The sequence below is a fragment of the Carassius auratus genome, chromosome 4 (assembly GCF_003368295.1).
Source record: "Carassius auratus strain Wakin chromosome 4, ASM336829v1, whole genome shotgun sequence".
NCBI lineage: Eukaryota > Metazoa > Chordata > Actinopteri > Cypriniformes > Cyprinidae > Carassius > Carassius auratus.
Window position 1 is genome coordinate 28,248,763 of NC_039246.1, and position 18,827 is coordinate 28,267,589.

An 18,827-nucleotide genomic window follows, 5' to 3' on the forward strand; every position below is an offset into this window, starting at 1 on the left:
TTAGGAATTGCTTGCCAACCATCAGAACACCCCAAGCAGTTGCATAGCAATGAAATAGTAACCACTCAGAACATCTTAGGAATTGCATAACAAATCCTATTATGTTCAGAAAATGTAAACCACTACTTGTAATCCTGTAATAGTCATATTTGTAAAGACATATTTATTAAAAAGGCACTGTGAATACATATCAGCAGTATGTTTGCTGGAAAGAGAATTTATGAGCTCAATGGTGCCTGAAACCCAAATAATTTGTCCTCTCTACTGATTCTTTAAACTGCAAACAAGAGGCTGTAGTTGATTTACATAAACATTTAGCAGACACTTTTGTCCAAAAGCGACTTAAAATGCATTCAGGCTATACATTTTTTATGTTTGTTCCCTAGGAATTGAACCCACAACCTAACGCAATGCTCTAATACTGAGCCTCAGGAACATTAAAATAGTTAGTTAATGGAGGAACTCTGTTTGCCAATTTTTTCAGATTTTCTTTTGAACAATCACTTCATATAAACATGTTGGACCACTTTCTACCAATTTTCTACCAAAAAAAAAAAACAATATCAAAGGTTAAAATCCATGTGATTTACTTGAATCTGCAAAGAGAAAACTTTCACCCTCACATGAAATATCAATTCACATCAATTGAAATGACTATAGCTAACCGTAGAAGATTTGCAGAGCAATGTTAAATGTGACCACACTTTTAGAATTGCTTCCTATGCCACCAGTAGACAGCAAGGTAGCTTGATAAATGTGGAACATTTGTGTCTAATCCCACAGCCTCTTTTATTAACTGTAGCTCTGTATTCCTCACTTTGATTCTGAATTGGTTATTACCCTCGTTAGCCTGTTCAACAATAAACAAAAAACACTAAAATACTGCAGCAATGGGTCTATATTGCCAGATCTAAACTCCTGCCAACTTACGTACAGTAAGTAGCAGGCCAGACCTACAAGAGAAGCAGCCTGGCAGGAAACTGAGGATAATGGAATGTTTCCCCTTTATAGAATGTTCTTCAATACCAACCAAGTGTCTGGAATGGAAAACCTTTTCCCTGTAGGCTTTTCCCTCCACAAAACAGAAGCCAGACAAAGCATACAGAGCATATTTTGGAAAATGTACCTAGCAGACTGGATCGGTTACATGGTCAGCTGACTTGGATCCAGCTCAGGAGCAACTAGCAGAAAGAGTGCTGCCTAAAGGCACACTGTAGCTATTTGAGGTGAAGAGAGCCAGCGAGGTGAAAGCTGAAGGGATGAAATGAGGACAGTTTGAAACAACACGTCAGAGTTGAGTATGAAAAAAAAAGCGGATTTGGAAACTTTTTGAACTCTTTCCATGGGTGTTCCTGACAAAGTGAAGATGATTGACAATTTGTTCACCATAGAAAACAAGGCTAATCATACATATAATCTTCTAATTAGAAGCAGATCACAGTCTACTACAATTATCAGCAACATGAATAAGCTGGATAAACATGGTGTACAACTTTATTTGTAAAACAGTATATATAAGAAAATTTAAGTAGTGGAAGCTGCCACCACAATGTCAGATGGTTGCTAGGATGTTTAAGGTTGTCGCTTAAAATGTGAAAGCTAGTGAAAGCAAATGAATGCTTTGATCATGGGATTATTTTCACTGCCTAACCATTCCCCAGATGAAATACATAAATCTGATCACTTTGAAAGTGTCACAGGATGAGATATACTGTATGCAGAAGTTTAATACTTTAAGTCGCAGTATAAATTATTTTTTTGTGATACAGAATTGCGAGATGTAAAACAGAACTCTGACTTTTGTAATTCTATTCACAATCATTACTTTTTTTCTCAGAATTACAAGAAACAAAGTCCAAATTGTGAGATAAAAAGTTGCAATTACTTCTTTTAATTCTGTGGCGAATAAATTTTATATGTTTATTTATGCTTTGATTTGAATTAAAACAACATATCTGCATATTGTAGCTTTGTAAATTTATGGCTGAACCACTTAAGTCACATTAATTATTTTACCGATCTCCTTGCTGTGTTTCTGGATGTTGATTGTGTTAATTACATTACTGTCAGTCTACAGCTCTGAGAATGTATCATACATATCTTGAAATGTATTTAAAAAACTGAGTTTTTGCGGGTTTGGGACAACATAAGGATGAGTGATTAATTATATAATTTTCATTTTTGGGTGAACTATCCCTTTAAAGCTTAAGGGACAATTCTCCAAAAAAATGTAATTAAAACTGAATCACCCTAATGCCATTGCAAACTTATATGAGTTACTTTCTTTATTATTATTAATAATAATAATAATAATTTTCCTTTTGTTTAAATCTTTTAGTTCATAAAGTGAAAATCAGTGAGGTTCAAAACAGTACTGAACCCCACTGACTTTCAGTGCATAACAATAAATACACATACTGTACAGGATTGGAATGAGATGAAGGTTAGTAAATGATGACAGGACAGTGATCTATTTAAGGGTTTAGAATAAGTATGAGCAACAGTAATAGCAGTGCTTGCCTTGAAAACCGTTCAGTGCACTTTCACGGGTTTAAGGTTGAAAAAACACGGTTTACGAGTTTCCTGGAACGCGGCATCATGGCCATCTACCCTCAGGCCATCTAAGACATTTTAAAAAAAAATCAGATTTAGAAAAATTTAGCATTATACCACTTCCTCACCAATGGATCCTCTGCATTGAATTGGGTGCCTTCAGTTTGAGAGTACAAACAGCTGATAAAACATCACAGTAATCCACTCTCGTGAAGCAAAAGCTGCATATGTGTAAGAAACATCCATCAATGCTTTTTAAAAGTAATTAAAGTTAAAAGTTTCTGGCTCATATATTGTCCCTTAAAGCAGGTTTGTTTAAGTCTCATTTACTGTCTTTTAAATTGTTTGCTATGTATGGTTATTAAATTGGCAGTCAGCCCTTCGACTCTCTAAATTTGATTTATTGGAATAAATAATTAAAAAAAACTGTAGTAACTAAAATGCTAATGGCTTTTCTCAGTCCATGAGGCACGCAGGTTTGTTTGTTTATTTTGGTCATTGAAATGAATGATGTTCACACGTTATCCCTCCAAACAGTCTGCACCCATGTCTGCACATTTAAAACATGCTCTGAAAATGTATACGATAATATTATAACCACTCAATCTTTTAAACAGGTGCTCACTGGTCAGTGAATAAATGTGTCTGGATGTTTAATTCTTCATGTCTCTTAAATTTCCCCTGGGATAATGAGTGTGTATCCATCTGTCTGTCATTCTGTGTGCTGATGTCTTTTTCTGGTCTCTCTGCAGCTATCTAGAGAAGTATGAAAAGGTGCATCACTTCGGAGAGGATGATGAAGAAGGGCAGCCGGGGAATCCTAAACATTTGCTTCCGATTGGTGCAATACCCACGTCATACAACTACCAGCAACACACTGTATCAGGTACAGATGAGCCCTGTCTGCTTCTCTGAGACCCACGCGCACACACACACACACACACACACACACACACAGAGCTGGTTCAAGGGGTAAGTGTGTGTTGGAGCTGCACCTGTGAAAACTCTTAATGCCATGAAGGAAACCGTACTCCTGCCACTGCGCTCCTTTCAGAGAGACAGATGATATTTCCCTTTACATAAGGACTGGGGTAGGTTTTAGTCTGACTACATGAGGACAAGAACACGTGAACGTCATCTCCAGAGCTGCTCTGAGAGTCACTTCACCAGCATTTCACAATTTGGTTAAATTCAGCAGATGCACACAAAATAAAAGATCTTTGTGACAACCTGCCAAAATAAGTTTGGTTTAATTTGAAAAATTTTACACGCATTACTTTTGTATAGTAGATTGTACTTCTAATAATAATAAATGAAGATAAAATAATAAAAGATGAAAGTTAAATTTAATTAAAAAGAAATTAATAAAGCACTTTCCTGAAGAATGACACAATACCACAATTTTTTATCTAGGTTTTTAAATTTAACAATAAACCTCTGTTGTGCAGTTTATTTATTTCTTATTTAAAAAAAGTTAAATTGTGTGCAGTTCATTAGAAGAGTTGTAATTAAGAGAGTTTTAAATGTTATTGTTCTTGAGTTTGCCATGAATATAGTCCTATGCTGATATGTCAAAAAAAGTTTTATGCATTAATTTTGAATTCACCACAGGTTTTTTTTTTTTTTTTTCATTGTACTTTTGTATTAAATCAAAGCACAGAATCCAGAATAATTACAACCAAAGATCATTTCTGGAACAAATACAACTTTGCATAGAGCATTGTTTGTTAAAGTTTTACATTTTATGAATTCGATTGATGAGATGCCTTTTTTGTTCATAAAAATTTTATATAAAGGTTGCTCTATTTTAGAGTATGTGCATTTAAAATGTACTAAAATACTGAGTAATGTAAGTTAACTACACTGGGCTAAGAAAATGTTTAGGGTTGGTATTTATCACACAGTTGCTTCAGTACTTCAGTATATATATGTAAGATACACAAGTATGTACATGGAGAAGAGGATTGTAATATTAAATGCAATCCATATTTAATTGGGCCAAACCCCTAACTTCCACATGCTGATGTAGATCTTTTTGGGAGAAGTGAAGTTTAGAGATGTGGTTTGAACAACCAGATTCATTCACACTTTGTTGAGTCTAGTTTTATATGAGTCTCAAGCAACCTCCAAGACACATGGCCAATTACCGCTCACAATTTCTTCATGAAATCTGTAGAAATATATAAAAACTATTTTGCTTATCCTTTGTTTGACCAGACTATCTCCGCCAAAGCTATGGGCTGTCGATGGATTTTGTCCCTCCATCCGATTACAACAAACTGGTGCTGTCTCTCCTGTCTGGGCTCCCGAACGAGGTGGACTTCGCCATTAACGTGTGCACGCTCCTGTCCAACGAGAGCAAGCACGCCATGCAGCTAGAAAAAGAGCCCAAACTCGTCACACTGCTGCTGGCACACACGGGAGTCTTCGACGGACTGTATGCTTAATACTGCGTTTTCTATAGTACTCGCACTTTAAGACTGCATGGGTCTGCTAATGTTACATATGTTTGTCTTTCAGCATTAGGCAGCTTTTCTGCTCTATTTGGGACAGACTGGCAGGAGAAGACATCACGGGACTTTGTGAGGGTAAGAGAAGATATCAACTTGCTTTTCTTGCACAGTATCTGTTTTTGTGCTCTTAACTCTTATTTTTATTTTAGTTTTGGAAAGATGTCATTGAAGACAATGAAGTGAAAGATCTCATCTCAGACAAGAGCTGCACACCCCAAAGTATGTGGTTGTTTACGTCCCAACTACTCTCGTTTCCTTTCATGTGGTGAAGATGCTGAATGAAGTGTTGTTTCGGTTTGATTAGTCGATATGTTTTAACCAAGCATTACTTCACACTAAGTGTGCATTGTCATTTTTTCAGATGGATTGGAGATGAGGGACGTCTGCACTCCTCTCTTCCACCCGACACGTGCCGTAGGCATCGGGGACGTCGAGGGCCAGCGGGTGTTGCAGGTGGCAATGATTCTGAGGAACTTATCCTTCGAGGAGGCCAACATCAAACTCCTGGCAGCTAATCGCACATGTCTGCGCTTCCTCTTACTGTGTGCGCACTGTTCCTTCGTCCAGCTGCGGCAGCTGGGTCTGGATACACTCGGCAACGTCGCCGGAGAGGTTAGAGTCCTCAATCTACATCTCTATAGAGTGCTGCAATTATGACATATTTTTGTCAGCAAACAATGTAAGTTAACATCAACAAGTTTCCTTTACCAAAAACCCAACAGGAATATTCTATTGGCTTTTGGAGTATTGCAGAAAATAAGCTCTCAGAACAACAAATGTTCATGATTCATGACATTTTGTGGTTTTGTGGACATTCAAATCTAATTTCACACCTGAACCCATTTTAGATCGGTCTCTCTTAAAGGATTAGTTCACTTCTAGAACAAAAAATTACAGATAACGTATTCACCCCCGTGCCTTCCAAGATGTTCATGTCTTTCTTTCTTCCTTCTGTCGTGAGAAAGTACCATATTTTTCGGACTGTAAGTCGCACCTGAGTATAAGTCGCATCAGTCCAAAAATACGTCATGATGAGGAAAAAAACATATATAAGTCGCACTGGACTGGAGTAGAAGTCGCATTTATTTAGAACCAAGAGAAACATTACCGTCTACAGCCACGAGAGGGTGCTCTATGTCTTCAGTGTAGACTACAGGAGAACTGAGCAGCATAGAGCGCCCTCTCGCAGCTGTAGACGGTAATGTTTTCTATTGGTTCATTTCTCTTGGTTCATTTCTCTCGGTTCATGTCAAATTAATTTTGATAAGTCACACCTGACTTAGGTCGCATGACCAGCCAAACTATGAAAAAAGTGTGACTTATAGTTCGGAAAATACGGTATGTTTTTGAGGAAAACATTTCAGGATTTCTCTCCATATAATAGACTTCTATGGTGCCCGCGAGAACTTCCAAAATGCAGTTTAAATGCAGTTTCAGATGGCTCTAAATGATCACAGCTGAGGAAGAAGGGTCTTATCCAGCGATTCTAATTTTTCTAAAATAAAAATTCCAATTGATATACTTTTTAACCATGTCTTGTCTAGCTCTGCGTGAACTCTCATCTGCATTCCCATTCTCACTTTCTCCTTCAGCTTCGTCTTACATCGCTGTTTTACCTTTTTTTGTATTTTATCTGTTTTAAGAAAAGTTAAATCTTAAAAGAAAATCGCAAAGAGGTATAACTGATATGTTTTATGTCATAGAATGAAATATCAAAATCTTGAGCAGTGGTTCACCAGAAACCTTAATTCAAGCATTTAATAAAAAACTCATTCAAATAACCCATTAACTTCAAAACGATGAAACCAGAAGTGCTAAAATTAATGTTATCCATGCAGCACTCTATGAAATGTATGCTTCATGTTTGGATTTGTTGGCAATTTGTATATTTTATTAAATGTCTCTTTGTGCTTTTTCAGCTTCAGCTGGATCCAGTTGATTTCCGAACAACGCATCTGATGTTTCACACCATCACGAAGTGTTTGTTGTCACGGGATCTTTTTCTCAAAATTAGGGGTAAGCGTCTTTTAGGGTGAACTGTTCATGCCATTAAACCAGGGCTCTAGACTCAATTGCTGCAGCATGGCATTAATCAACTTTTATCATACTTCATTGTTATATGGTAACGAAAGTGGTTAACATTCAACCCGTTCTTTTCATCAGTTTGATTTGTATTTTGTGAACAGGAGTTCCTCTTTTGCTGTGTTATAAGCCGGGCTTCGAATTTGCAATCTTGTCAAATTTTACAAGAAAAGATCTCAAATCTGACTCCTGCTTCAATGTTTCATGCCTATGCAACGCGTGCTATATGGAGCCGACACTTTAGAGAAGCACAAACCATGCACAGTGTGACCACGTTAAACTTTAACTCGCACATTCTCAAGAAATGTTTGCACTCTAGAGCCCTGCGTTAAACCTTGTCCTTTTCTTTGGAGAGTTGCTAATTATTTCCATTGCATCCTACAGCCATGGAAATTCTGGGGAACCTGAGCAAAGTGGAGGATAACGGCGTTCTGATCTGTGAGTATGTGGATCAGGAGTCGTACCGAGAAGTCATCGCCCTCCTGACGCTGCCGGACATCATGCTGGTCATCTCCGCGCTCGAGGTCCTGTACCAGCTGGCCGAGCTCGGGGAGATCACGTGCTCGAAGATCTCCTCTGTGGAGAGAAGCATAGGTACACGTTCACACGTTTTGGTCAATGATTTCCTCCCTCCAAAAATTGTGATGTGTCAGCCTGAAAATGTGTTTGCACCACTAACCGTCAGGAGCAGTGAACTGACATGGTTTGCATGTTCATGTGTCAGATCTTCTAGTGCGTTTGGTGTCAGTAGACCTGCACACGTTCGGACCGGACGCCCTGACGGCAGTAAAACTCATCGAGCATCAGGCCTCGAGCAGTCAGGTCTCAGAGGTTCGGCCGCAGCTTGTCGAGCACATTCCCCCGCCTACACAAGGCACTCCTGGCGCTGGTGAGTGTCCTGTGTATCCGCTGTCGGATTTTGTGTGGTCTAGAGATGTACAAAATTGCATATTCAGATATCACAAGAAGTACTTTATCTTTTAATTACCGTCAAGAGTAGATAGGACAAATGCAGTTTGCAGTTACGCTTTATTTTTACGGTGTCCTTCCTATACATTACATGTATTTACTATAGTAATAATATACTATGCATAGTTACATGCAGCTAACTGTAAACCAACTTCTCATCCTGACTTTACAGTAACTACGTGCAGTTAATTAACCTTAATCAGTACTTAAATGTATAGTTACACTGCAACAGGCACTGTAAAATTAAGTGGAAATCAAAATGCACATTTACATCATCAAGAGCTCATTGTGTGTGAGACATTTTATTGGATTGTAATATTTCTACTCGCATATTTTCTAAAAAAATATATATATATTCTGTTAAAACTCTTGAAAAAGTTCCCCCTTTTTGGAGGTAAAAGTAATTATTATTATTTTTGTGATAAAATTCCCCCATCAGTGTTTATGATATTTCACAAAATAGAAGATAATTTTTCTTAAACAGACTACTACTGCTTTCAAGTTAGGGTTTAAAAATATTCATCAAAAATGTGCATTGAAATGGAAAATTAATGAGAAAGGAGTTTATGTAATTTGTATTTACAGTGTTTTTGGGTTTGTTTCTTTGTAGTAAACCGGGCGCCTGTGCAGTCTACACCTCCGCCTGGGATTGTGGAAGTAGATGGAGAGAAATTCACAACTCAGTGGTAAGATTTACATCTTTCTTTCTTACATTTCTCAAATCTGTTATGTTTTGTAGTGTTTTATGAATGCTTTCTGTCCTTGTTAGGCTGAATGCTCATTTTGAGGTTCATCCAGATGGTTCGGTCTCTCGCTCTGAGATGTACTCTGAATATCTGGCGACCTGCAGCAAGATGGCACGGGGTGGCGTGTTAACATCCAATAACTTCTACAAATGCCTGAGGTGAGATCAATGTTGGGCAGATACTGTGAAGTTGTTTCTGTGCTGTCCCAAATGGTAAATGTTGAATGCTGAAACTCACCACTCAAACATAAAATCAAGACTGTGCTTGTGTGCTTCTCAGAACGCTGTTTCCTAATCACACGGTGAAGCGTGTGGAGGACACACGGCTGAATGGACAGGCTCAAATCCACGTGGTTGGTGTGCGGAAGAGGCCGATTCCTCTTCCCGTCCAGCTTTATTTTCAGCAGCAGCAGCAGGCCAGTCCTGCACCAGTTCCCAAACACGAAGCTCCTCTAGAAACCCCTCAGCTCCAGTCAGGTAGGAAAAACTCTTAATATTGGCCCAAGATCTCTCATTCTAGCAGTCTAGAAAGATGCTTTACACTGCATTTGATCTTGGTTTTAAGCTTTTTAAACCTTGTTTGTTTTATGATTAAATTCAGATTTACTATTAAACATGGTGGTAAAAAAAAATTGCTGAAAATAATAGAATAGAAATTTGTTATTGGAACAACAAAAAAAATCATGTAGCATCTCTTAAAAAAAAAAGTGACGTGACATCTCTTCAATAGCAGAATACCAATATCTATAAATAATAGGACAGTTGTAAAAATGGAAACCTAGTTTAACATAGCCATCGAAGCTGACATGGCATTAAAAATAAATAAATAAATAAATAAATTAGTCCATATCTTGCCATATTTTAATTTGGCCAAATTCTGTTATACAGCCAATTTAATTTTTATGACTTTTTATGAAATGTTTTCTGCATCATGAAAATCGTAAGACCCTAGTTAGCCCCATTGTGCATTGCTGAACTTGAACACTAGATGTAATTTACCAAGGTGTGAGAATAAAACAAAAGCCCATCCAGGGTTTAATGCGTTAAGCCAGTTGCATTTATAGATGATTTGTTCCTCCTTGTGTGTTCATGCAGCGCTGTCTCCTGGTGTGGGAGGGCAGCTTGTCCGGACACCAGCACCAAGCCTTACTGCCGGCCAGGCAGCACCACAGGTGGCCTTCACCATGCACGGACCTTCACACACCAACGCTCCCAGTGCTCCTGCTCCAGCCCCAACTGTTCACCGACTCCCCATGAACCCGCCAGGACAAGCTGCACTTCCTACTCCATGCCCTCCCGCCACCGCCCCAGTTCCCATACAACCCAATGACATTCTCAAAACGGCCATGATCCAGAGCTCCATCCCCACAGCCACCGCTGCACATGCTGTTCCCAACCACAGCGGCTTGCCTACCCAGCAGCCCTTGCTCCATCATGCTCCCGTTACACTGATCCAGCAGGGGCCGACGCCCCAGGGACACGTTTTTACAGGTCGAGTGCAAGGTGTTTGTCCTTCTGTGGCCCAGCAGCACCTGCAAGCCCCCCAGGGACAGCAAGGTGCCCCTTCCCAAGAGTCTGTAATGCTCGCGCCGCCTCAGTATGTCAGTGCACCTTGCACTTCGCTGATGGCAGGAGGGCAGGTCGTGACTGTTTCAGGCGTGACTAGCAACCGCATCGCGTTTCAAAATATCGCCCCCAAACCTGCATCGCAGTCGTCACAGCCTCAACCTCAACAACCGCAACAGCAAAGCTTAGTCATCGTCAGTCAGAATCAGCAATCCAACACCGCATTCGCCCCAGCCATCCATCAAATCATACTGACCAACCCCAGTCCTCAAACCATCCAGCCGCAGTCCACTCAGTCTCCCACTTCCCCAAACGCACCAATCACTAACCCCGCCCCCATGCAGCAAGCCCCGCCCAACACAGTCAGCCACATGCTGTCCGTCAAGCGGCAGTTTCAGCAGACTCCGCCCCCTCCGCCACCCCCAGCCCAACCTACCTCCACAGAATCCAGTCTGATTAAACAGTTACTGCTTCCGAAACGTGGTCCTTCTACCCCAGGTGGAAAACTCATACTCCCTGCTCCGCAAGTTCCCGCTCCTGCAAGTACCAGGGCGCCAAGCCCGCAAGTCGTCTACCAGGTGACCAACAGCGGTCCAGTGGCGTCTCAACCGCAGTTGAACGTACAACTTATGCAGAGCCCCTTGCAGGCGACCGGTGCCGTTCCCATCTCCATCCTCCCAGGGCAGATCATCTCCACCTCCACCCCTGGCACCCTGCTGCAGGCTTCACCCAGCAACCAAGTTACCTTCACAGTAGTGCCAAACTCTGGCTTCCCCGGCCAGGGAGCGCAAACCCCGCCCACAATCGGCCTGCAGTTGACTCCGCCTCTGCCAATTGCAGGAGCCACGCCCATTCCACCTTTCCGAGGTGACAGAATCATCTGCCAAAAGGAGGAGGAGGCCAAGGACACCACGGGGCTCCACATCCACGAACGCAAGATCGAGGTCATGGAGAACAACTCCGTCACCGATGGTTCGGCCAAAGCCAGTAATGGTGAATCCGCAGAGGTGGATGGACCTGCGGCAAAGCTGCTCAACGGGAGGAAGTTTGACTCGAGTCTACCTCCATACCACTCAGGGAACAGCCAAGCAGAGGCGCTAAACGGCCCTGTGGGGCAAGGCGGCGACAGCGGCGTCCCTGGGAAGCAGACACCCTCTGACCCTAAAAAGCTAATGGTGAATGGGGTGTGCGACTTCGATCGATCAGACGTCACCCATCCGAGCAAAAACATTCCAAATCACAAGGCTTCCAAACACATGGGGAACGGCGAGGTGTTGTCGCCTCAGAAAGCGCACGGGGCTTTGGGTCTCACGGACTCTCTTGCTGCTCCTCAGCAGGACACTGCCAAAGCAGAGCAGGTCGAACGCTTGGCCAACGGGCCCAGCCACGGCACGGAGATCTCAAATGGCCCCAACTCAGAGACATTGGGCCTAAGGCAACAGCATCCACCTCATAACCACTCCCCACCTCCAGCTGTTTCCGAGCCACCGCCTCCTCCCGCTAACGGCACCTTGGAGAGCCGGCCGTTGAAGAGACCGCTGGAGGATGGGGACAGAGGTAACTCTGGAATCCCCACCAAAATGGGCGTACGCATAGTGACTATCAGCGACCCTAACAATGCCGGTAACTGTGCCACCATGGTGGCCGTGCCGGCGGGCGCAGACCCAAGCACAGTAGCAAAAGTAGCAATAGAGAATGCAGCGCAGCAGAGACCAAGTGTGCCCTCGCCGCTTCCTGAAACCAATGCTCAGGTAATGTGTTTTTGACTCTTGGTTACATACATATAAAATTTTTAAGGCAAAGCACTGCACACAAAACCATTGTTTTTCATGCACTGGTCAATCACATTTCAGGCATTTTTTTTATTCCATAACTTGTCTTCTTTCAGACTAGTGTAAAGAAAGTATCCAAATACACATTTAAGTGTTTATTTTGTTATAAATAAGTTATCTATTTACATCTGTTGATTACAGTTACAATACATATGTTTAAAGGAGTTTTTTTCAGCACTTACACCAATCTTTACAGTTTTTTTACTGAATATATTCAAATGTTTTTTTAAGGTGAGGTTTGTCCATTATAACATTTGCTTGGTTTTTTTTTAAGTTTTTTTTTTTTTTCTGCCTGTTGGTAGTTTATTACATTTAATGTAAATTAGATTAATATAGATTAATTGAGAGATTGAGGAATCCAAAATCCTCTCTCTGCAAACCTTTAACTCTACAATGTCAACTGATTGATTTCATTGCTAGGTTAATCAAATTAGCAAATTAGTGCTTATTTAATTAAATTATTCATCCTTTGCATATTTAACGTTTCAGAAAACTTTTTGCACGAAACAGTTGTCTTGCTGTGTACAGTTGATTTAATCAACTGGTGAAATATAATATCTGTTTACCCTGTTCCAACTGTAGTAGTGCTTTACTCAGAAAACAGTTTAGTTACTTGTTGATTTTTCACATGCTTGCTAGATGTTGATTTAGTTGATGTGAACTGACATCAATTGTTCAGCCAGGATATTCCTATGAATCTCACAAATTCCTGTAATGCCAGTGAGATTTATTTTCATGTTACAGAAATGAGAACTTGCATGTGAAATTACCTAGCATGCAACAATTATAGTAGTTAATCTTAGTTTTTCTGTTGTTTTTGGGCTGAAAAACATTCTTGCTCTTAATTAGTCTCACATAGCCAGACTGACGGCTGAAGGTCTGGAATCCATGGGAGCTTTCATTGGCCAAGACCCGCCCATGAGACCGTTTGATTGACATGTCAAACAACCAATCACACCATTTCATTTCAGAGTTACTAGGTGTGGAAATGTTGCCACAACAACAGTCCGCTGTGTAAAACTCTGACGTATTTTAAAGATTCTATGCTGCAAACTGTAAATATTTCACATACTTTTGAGAATCCAGTGTTTAGTTGATGCTGATAAGAGCTCATGATCACAGTTGTATACACAACAGCGTTCTTCTTTTCGTGAGGGGGTTTGGCACCACAGCATCTATGTTTCCAGGCATAGTTTAAAGAACGCAACACACACGTCTCCCAAAAATCCTGTATAATTAAACCAATCCGATGACGACTTCAAAACTCAAAGTTAACGCGTTTAACTGACAACCCTAGTAAAAACAAGAGCTGTTAATAATAAAAAACGCCACACCTGCAATTGAGAAATCGAAATGAGAGAAATAGTCATGAAATAATCAAAGAAAACATAAAATTCTACATTAAAAAAAAAATCATCTTACAGTGCATTTAGGCAAAATAAAATTACCTAAAGTGTTTCCTGGGAATCGAATCGACAACCTTTTGTGCTATCAGCGCAATGAGCCACAGGAACATGAAAAAATGAATCCAAATGAAGTGCCCAGTTTGAATAATAAGTGATATTCCTCAAATTTATTTTGAGATTGTGCAAGGGGAAGAAAGGTCTAAGACTCCCAAATATATATTTTACCAATATTTTTTGTTAAAAATTATGTTGGAAAAGTAATAATGAATTTATGACAAGAGTGCACCCTCAGAAAGCTACATTACAAAAGGAGCTTTGACCTTTGTTTAAAAATAATATATATATATCTGAAATCTACAAAATTCAGCTATATTTGTATTTCTTGCATTTACTGTAAAAATAAAAATAAAAAAATAAGTCTTAAAGACTCATTGATTGTTCATGTGTGCAGCAGCCGATGTCAGTGCAGACTCCGCCTCCAGTGGATCCGGCTGCACAGGCAACCAATCAGAGTTCTCCAGCACCCGCCCTCTCTCCAGATCAAGCTCGTAAACCTGGACAGAACTTCAGATGTCAGTGGCAGGCGTGCAAACGGTGAGGACGCATGTGATGAGCTTTGCTTTGTTTATGTCTGTCTTGAGAAGGCTGGTTCATGCTAACTTGGTGTTGTTTCAGGTGGTTTGACACGCCATCACAGGTGTTTTACCATGCAGCTACCTGTCATGGCAGTAAAGATGCGTACCCAGGGCAGTGCCAATGGGAGGGCTGTGAACCTTTTCCTCGCCAGAGACTATCCTTCATCACACACCTCCAGGCAAGATCCCATCTTTCTCTCTTTCTGTTGATGCGGTCATAATGACATCTATCCCTGTGTGTGTTTGACTAATCAAGAGTGTGTGTTTTGCAGGATAAGCACTGCTCGAGGGAAGCGCTCTTAGCTGCACTCAAACTGGAGGAGCAAACGCAAGGCAGCAACCCTAACACTTCCAAGTGTGTATGGCTTCTTTAGCTCATGCTGGTTTAAGGTAGTAGATGATTGTGATGGAGATTGTGACTGTGTTGATGTGCAGGTCTCCTCCAGCGGCGGTCAGCAGTCCTCCACTTCCTTCCAGACCACAGAAAGCGCTCGTCAACCACCCCAGTGCAGCTCTGATGGCGTTACGCAGGGGCTCGCGAAACCTGGTGTTCAGGGACTTCACAGTCAGTATTATTACCTCACGTAAACAATGATCGTTCTGCTGCTGATAGATGTGTCAAGCTTGAAATATATATTTTTTTTGGTCCTGCTCAGGACGATAAAGAGGGACCAATGACCAAACACATTAGACTAACTGCTGCCTTAACGTTAAAGAGCATCGCCAAGTACTCGGATTGTGGACGGAAGTAAGTAAAATATTTCAGTGTGGTGGTTGATTTGTAGATTTCTGATCGGTGACATGAAATCTATGTATAAATCTCTCTCTCTCTCTCTCTCTCACACACACACTTACTTACTTGCTTACAAGTATTAAATAGGTTTAAACATTTAGATAATTTGATCATTGCAGTAATGGAAATCAGAGAACCATTTTTATTTTATTAATTTATTTTAAAAAAATTAAATTGATTTAAGAAATCTTAACTTTTTATTTATTACATATTAATTTTCATTTAAACATCGTCAAGAACATTGTTCAGTCAAGATTTCACCTTTGTTTTATTATTTCAGTATGTGAATATAAAAGCACACTGAAAAGTATTTTGATAATTAGATCACTATATTTATAAGAATTGGATTTTAGAGTACAGACTACACTACAAAAATGTCTGCCCTTGCATTAATAAAAATTAGAGTACTTTTTTTCTTTTTTTTTTTTTCAAATATTTTTTACATTTTATACAAATTCTATAAGATGTATGTAGGGAATGTTTAATTTAACAGTGCAATTATTTTCATATTTTTAAGACTTAAAATTGTCTTTTTGGATTAGAATGGATTAGTATTACTGTTATTAGTAATTATTATATTAACAGTAATACTGTTATTGTCATTCTTAATGCAATGAAATTTTTATTGATTTTTTTTTTTTTTTTGGAGTAAAATGTGACTTCTAGCATGAAAATACAAAAATGACTTCAAGTAGACTTCATAAATGTAATCCGTGTCTGATTGTTGTGTGTTTGTGTTCAGGTTGGTCAGGCGGCATGAAAATCATCTCTCTGTGCTGGCGCTGAGCTCTATGGAGGTCTCCACCACGCTCGCCAAATGCCTTTACGAACTCACACGCGCTCTGCAGACCTGAGCTCAGCTCAACCCAAAAACCTTCAGAAGGAGACGAGAAGCCCATTTCCCCATTCTGCTGCCACACAGGTCGCCAGCGTCGTTGGGTCGTCTCCCTAAACCCCCCACACACCCACCCTTCTCTCTCTCTCGCTCGCTCTCTCTCTCTCTCTTGCCCTCTCTCTCTCTCTCTCTCTCTCTCTCTCTCCACTCCACCCAGTCCCTCTCCTCCCCCTCCCTCACAAACTGCCACGGGTCTTCCACCAGCCACTCAGAAACCAGCGCCCATCTCCCTCTTCTGACCCCCTCTTCACGCCTGGCCCAACGAGCACATTTTTATAGTTCCCGGAGGAGCGTGGGGGGGATTCTGTGGGCGGGGCAAGTGTGGCAGAGGTGTGGCTAGATTTCGTTTTTTCTTTACAACTTGATAGCTTGGTTTTCTTACTTGAGCCGATTATATTTTCACTTATTTATTATTGAAATAAATACCAATATGAGTAAATGAAAAAAAAAAAAAATTGTGTAAATATTTGTGAATAGATATAAAGTTAAATCTCCCTCCTTCATGCCGCTGCTGCCCGCTGGTATCAGAAGCATTACGTTAGTAGGTTCAGACTCACGTTTTTATTTTTATTTTCTTCAACCCCTGGTTACTTGTTTGAGATGTGATTCTATACTCAGCAGTGGATGAATGTACTTAAACCCTGTAAATATTCTGCAAAGGTACTGATGCTGTAAAGTTTTGGGAGGGCTGGCGGAGGGCTACAGGTTTTTTTTTTTGTGGAACTGTGATTTTGTTTTTTTTTGTTTTTCTCCCCTTTTTTGTACTGTTATAACTTGTAGAACTCATTTTGCTGGCTGAAAGAGTATGAAATAATATATCATATGTCATTTTGTAGAAGAGACAAACATATTGAAGGTATTCCCCTCAACCTGTATTCACTGTAAGCGTCGGAGTACGAGCCCGACCGCGCGTACGTGATTCTTTTTGTATTTGTAAATTGGTTTAAATACATGGAGTTTTATACAGGTTTTCTCCTGTGTTATTTGCTTTCCGTGCAGGTATGATATTTTCCTCCAGACCTTTTTTCTATCTTAATATAGTGTGGGATTTTATTGTACTATTTTGGGTTTTCCATTTATTTTATTTTTTTCATCCATTCTTACGATCACGCCACATTCCGGCTCCCGGACCCCAGGCTGTCCTCTCTGCTGTGTGTTGTGTAACATTTATTATTGCCTGTTGTGTTAGCATCCCAGCGGGGTCACGACCCCGTCCCCTCCCACCCCCTCACCATTTCTGCAGTGTCTGTAGGGTGTGCGATGATGCATATATCTAACAGTCTGATAAAGATTGGCTTCATTTACTTTGGTGACTGTTTATAGTTTTTAAATAAAAGACTGAACATTTTTGACACACTGTTGACATGCCTTTTTTCCCTTGGGGATCCCGCAGTCATCTGGATTTAATTTTTTTTTTCTTTTTTTTTTTTTCTTTCTTTTTTTTTTTTTTTATAGGTGTGTGCGATTTAGGGATTTCAGTAATAGAAAGTTAATAGAAAAAAATATATCATGACTTTTATTATGCATATAGAGAAATTGGGGTGCAGATAAGAGCTACACAATATGCCCATGTGTAAAGTATTTAAATATCATTAAATATTTAGATAATTCGATCATTAATGATTTCTTTGTTTTTGTAGTACAGTACAAAAAAAATCTACATTGCAATAATTACAAAACTCTGAGAACCATTTCTACATTTTTGTTTTCTGTAAAGAAATGGATCCATTTATGTAAGATTGATGCAAGCGATTTTTACCTGTCAAATTTAATAATGCAAATAATATCTTTATGTATTTTATTTATTTACATTTTTACGTTTTTCAAACATTGTCAAGAACATTGTTGGGTCTTATTTCATCTTAAAATAAAAAGGTATTAAAACAATCAGTTTTATTATTCCAATGTCAATTTACAAATCGTTATATAAATATTTAGATAATTTGATCTTTATATGAAAAATAGTTTTTTTAAGCAAGGAAATAAGAGTAATTACACAGTTAACCACAGGATTTACCTATCATGTGTTCTGTAATAAACATATACAAATGTATACATTTAGCAGATTTAATATATATATATATGATAATTCGAGTCCGGGCGCCCTCCTGTGGTGAACTGTGTGAATTACACTATTACGGCTATTTCCTTGCTGAAAAATATTTTCAAGTGATCGGAATTAAATTAATTATATATGTGTGTGTGTGTGTGTGTGAACAGGTCATTTGCTAGTTGTTGTTTTATTGTCGTCAACAGTTTATTATAATACATTTGAATCACTACAAAATAATGTTATTCAAGATCTACCTTGATTTATATCTGCAGAAATAAATTGCATTAGTGTTATTCTTACAGTTCACCACAGGAGGGCGTAACGACTAAAAATACAGTATATTTCTATTAAAGAAAAAAGTAATTAGCTTTTAGTAATTAGTTTTGTACGCTTATTTATGTATTCATTCATTCATTCATCTGGCTAAACATGATTAACAATTTATTAGAAATGTTATTTCCTCTGTCACCACAGGGGGGCGTTTCAGTTCAGTTCAATTTTTTCTTTTTACAATTTTACGTATTATTAATTTTTAACAAATGGGAGGTATAACAATAATACTATTAATATCAATAGTATTTTTATAATCTAAAATTAGTTTAAATGATATAGTCTAAACTAATTATTTATCATATTTTCTTTGTTCAAGTGTTTTAAGAGTTTCAGCTAAAGTAGCAGCAATTTATTCCACAGAATTCACCACTGGAGGGCGGTCGTTTCTTTTGACTGGCATAAAACAGATTTATTTATGTACAGTCTGTTTTTTTAGTTAGTTTAATTATCTT

General features: G+C 39.3%; 1 protein-coding gene across 1 annotated transcript; it reads left to right on the top strand.

Moving 5' to 3' along the window:
* Nucleotides 1-5,018: 5,018 nt before the first annotated feature.
* LOC113057024 (AT-rich interactive domain-containing protein 2-like) lies at nt 5,019-17,343 on the top strand (the record flags this gene model as incomplete). Its single annotated transcript, XM_026224027.1, has 16 exons — nt 5,019-5,141; nt 5,216-5,285; nt 5,428-5,678; nt 6,986-7,082; nt 7,533-7,742; nt 7,873-8,037; nt 8,728-8,803; nt 8,887-9,021; nt 9,143-9,339; nt 9,958-12,179; nt 14,118-14,260; nt 14,342-14,480; nt 14,574-14,656; nt 14,737-14,866; nt 14,958-15,049; nt 15,837-17,343. Coding segments are annotated over 16 exons (4,245 nt in total), but the record flags the coding sequence as incomplete, so codon positions are not given.
* Nucleotides 17,344-18,827: the final 1,484 nt, after the last annotated feature.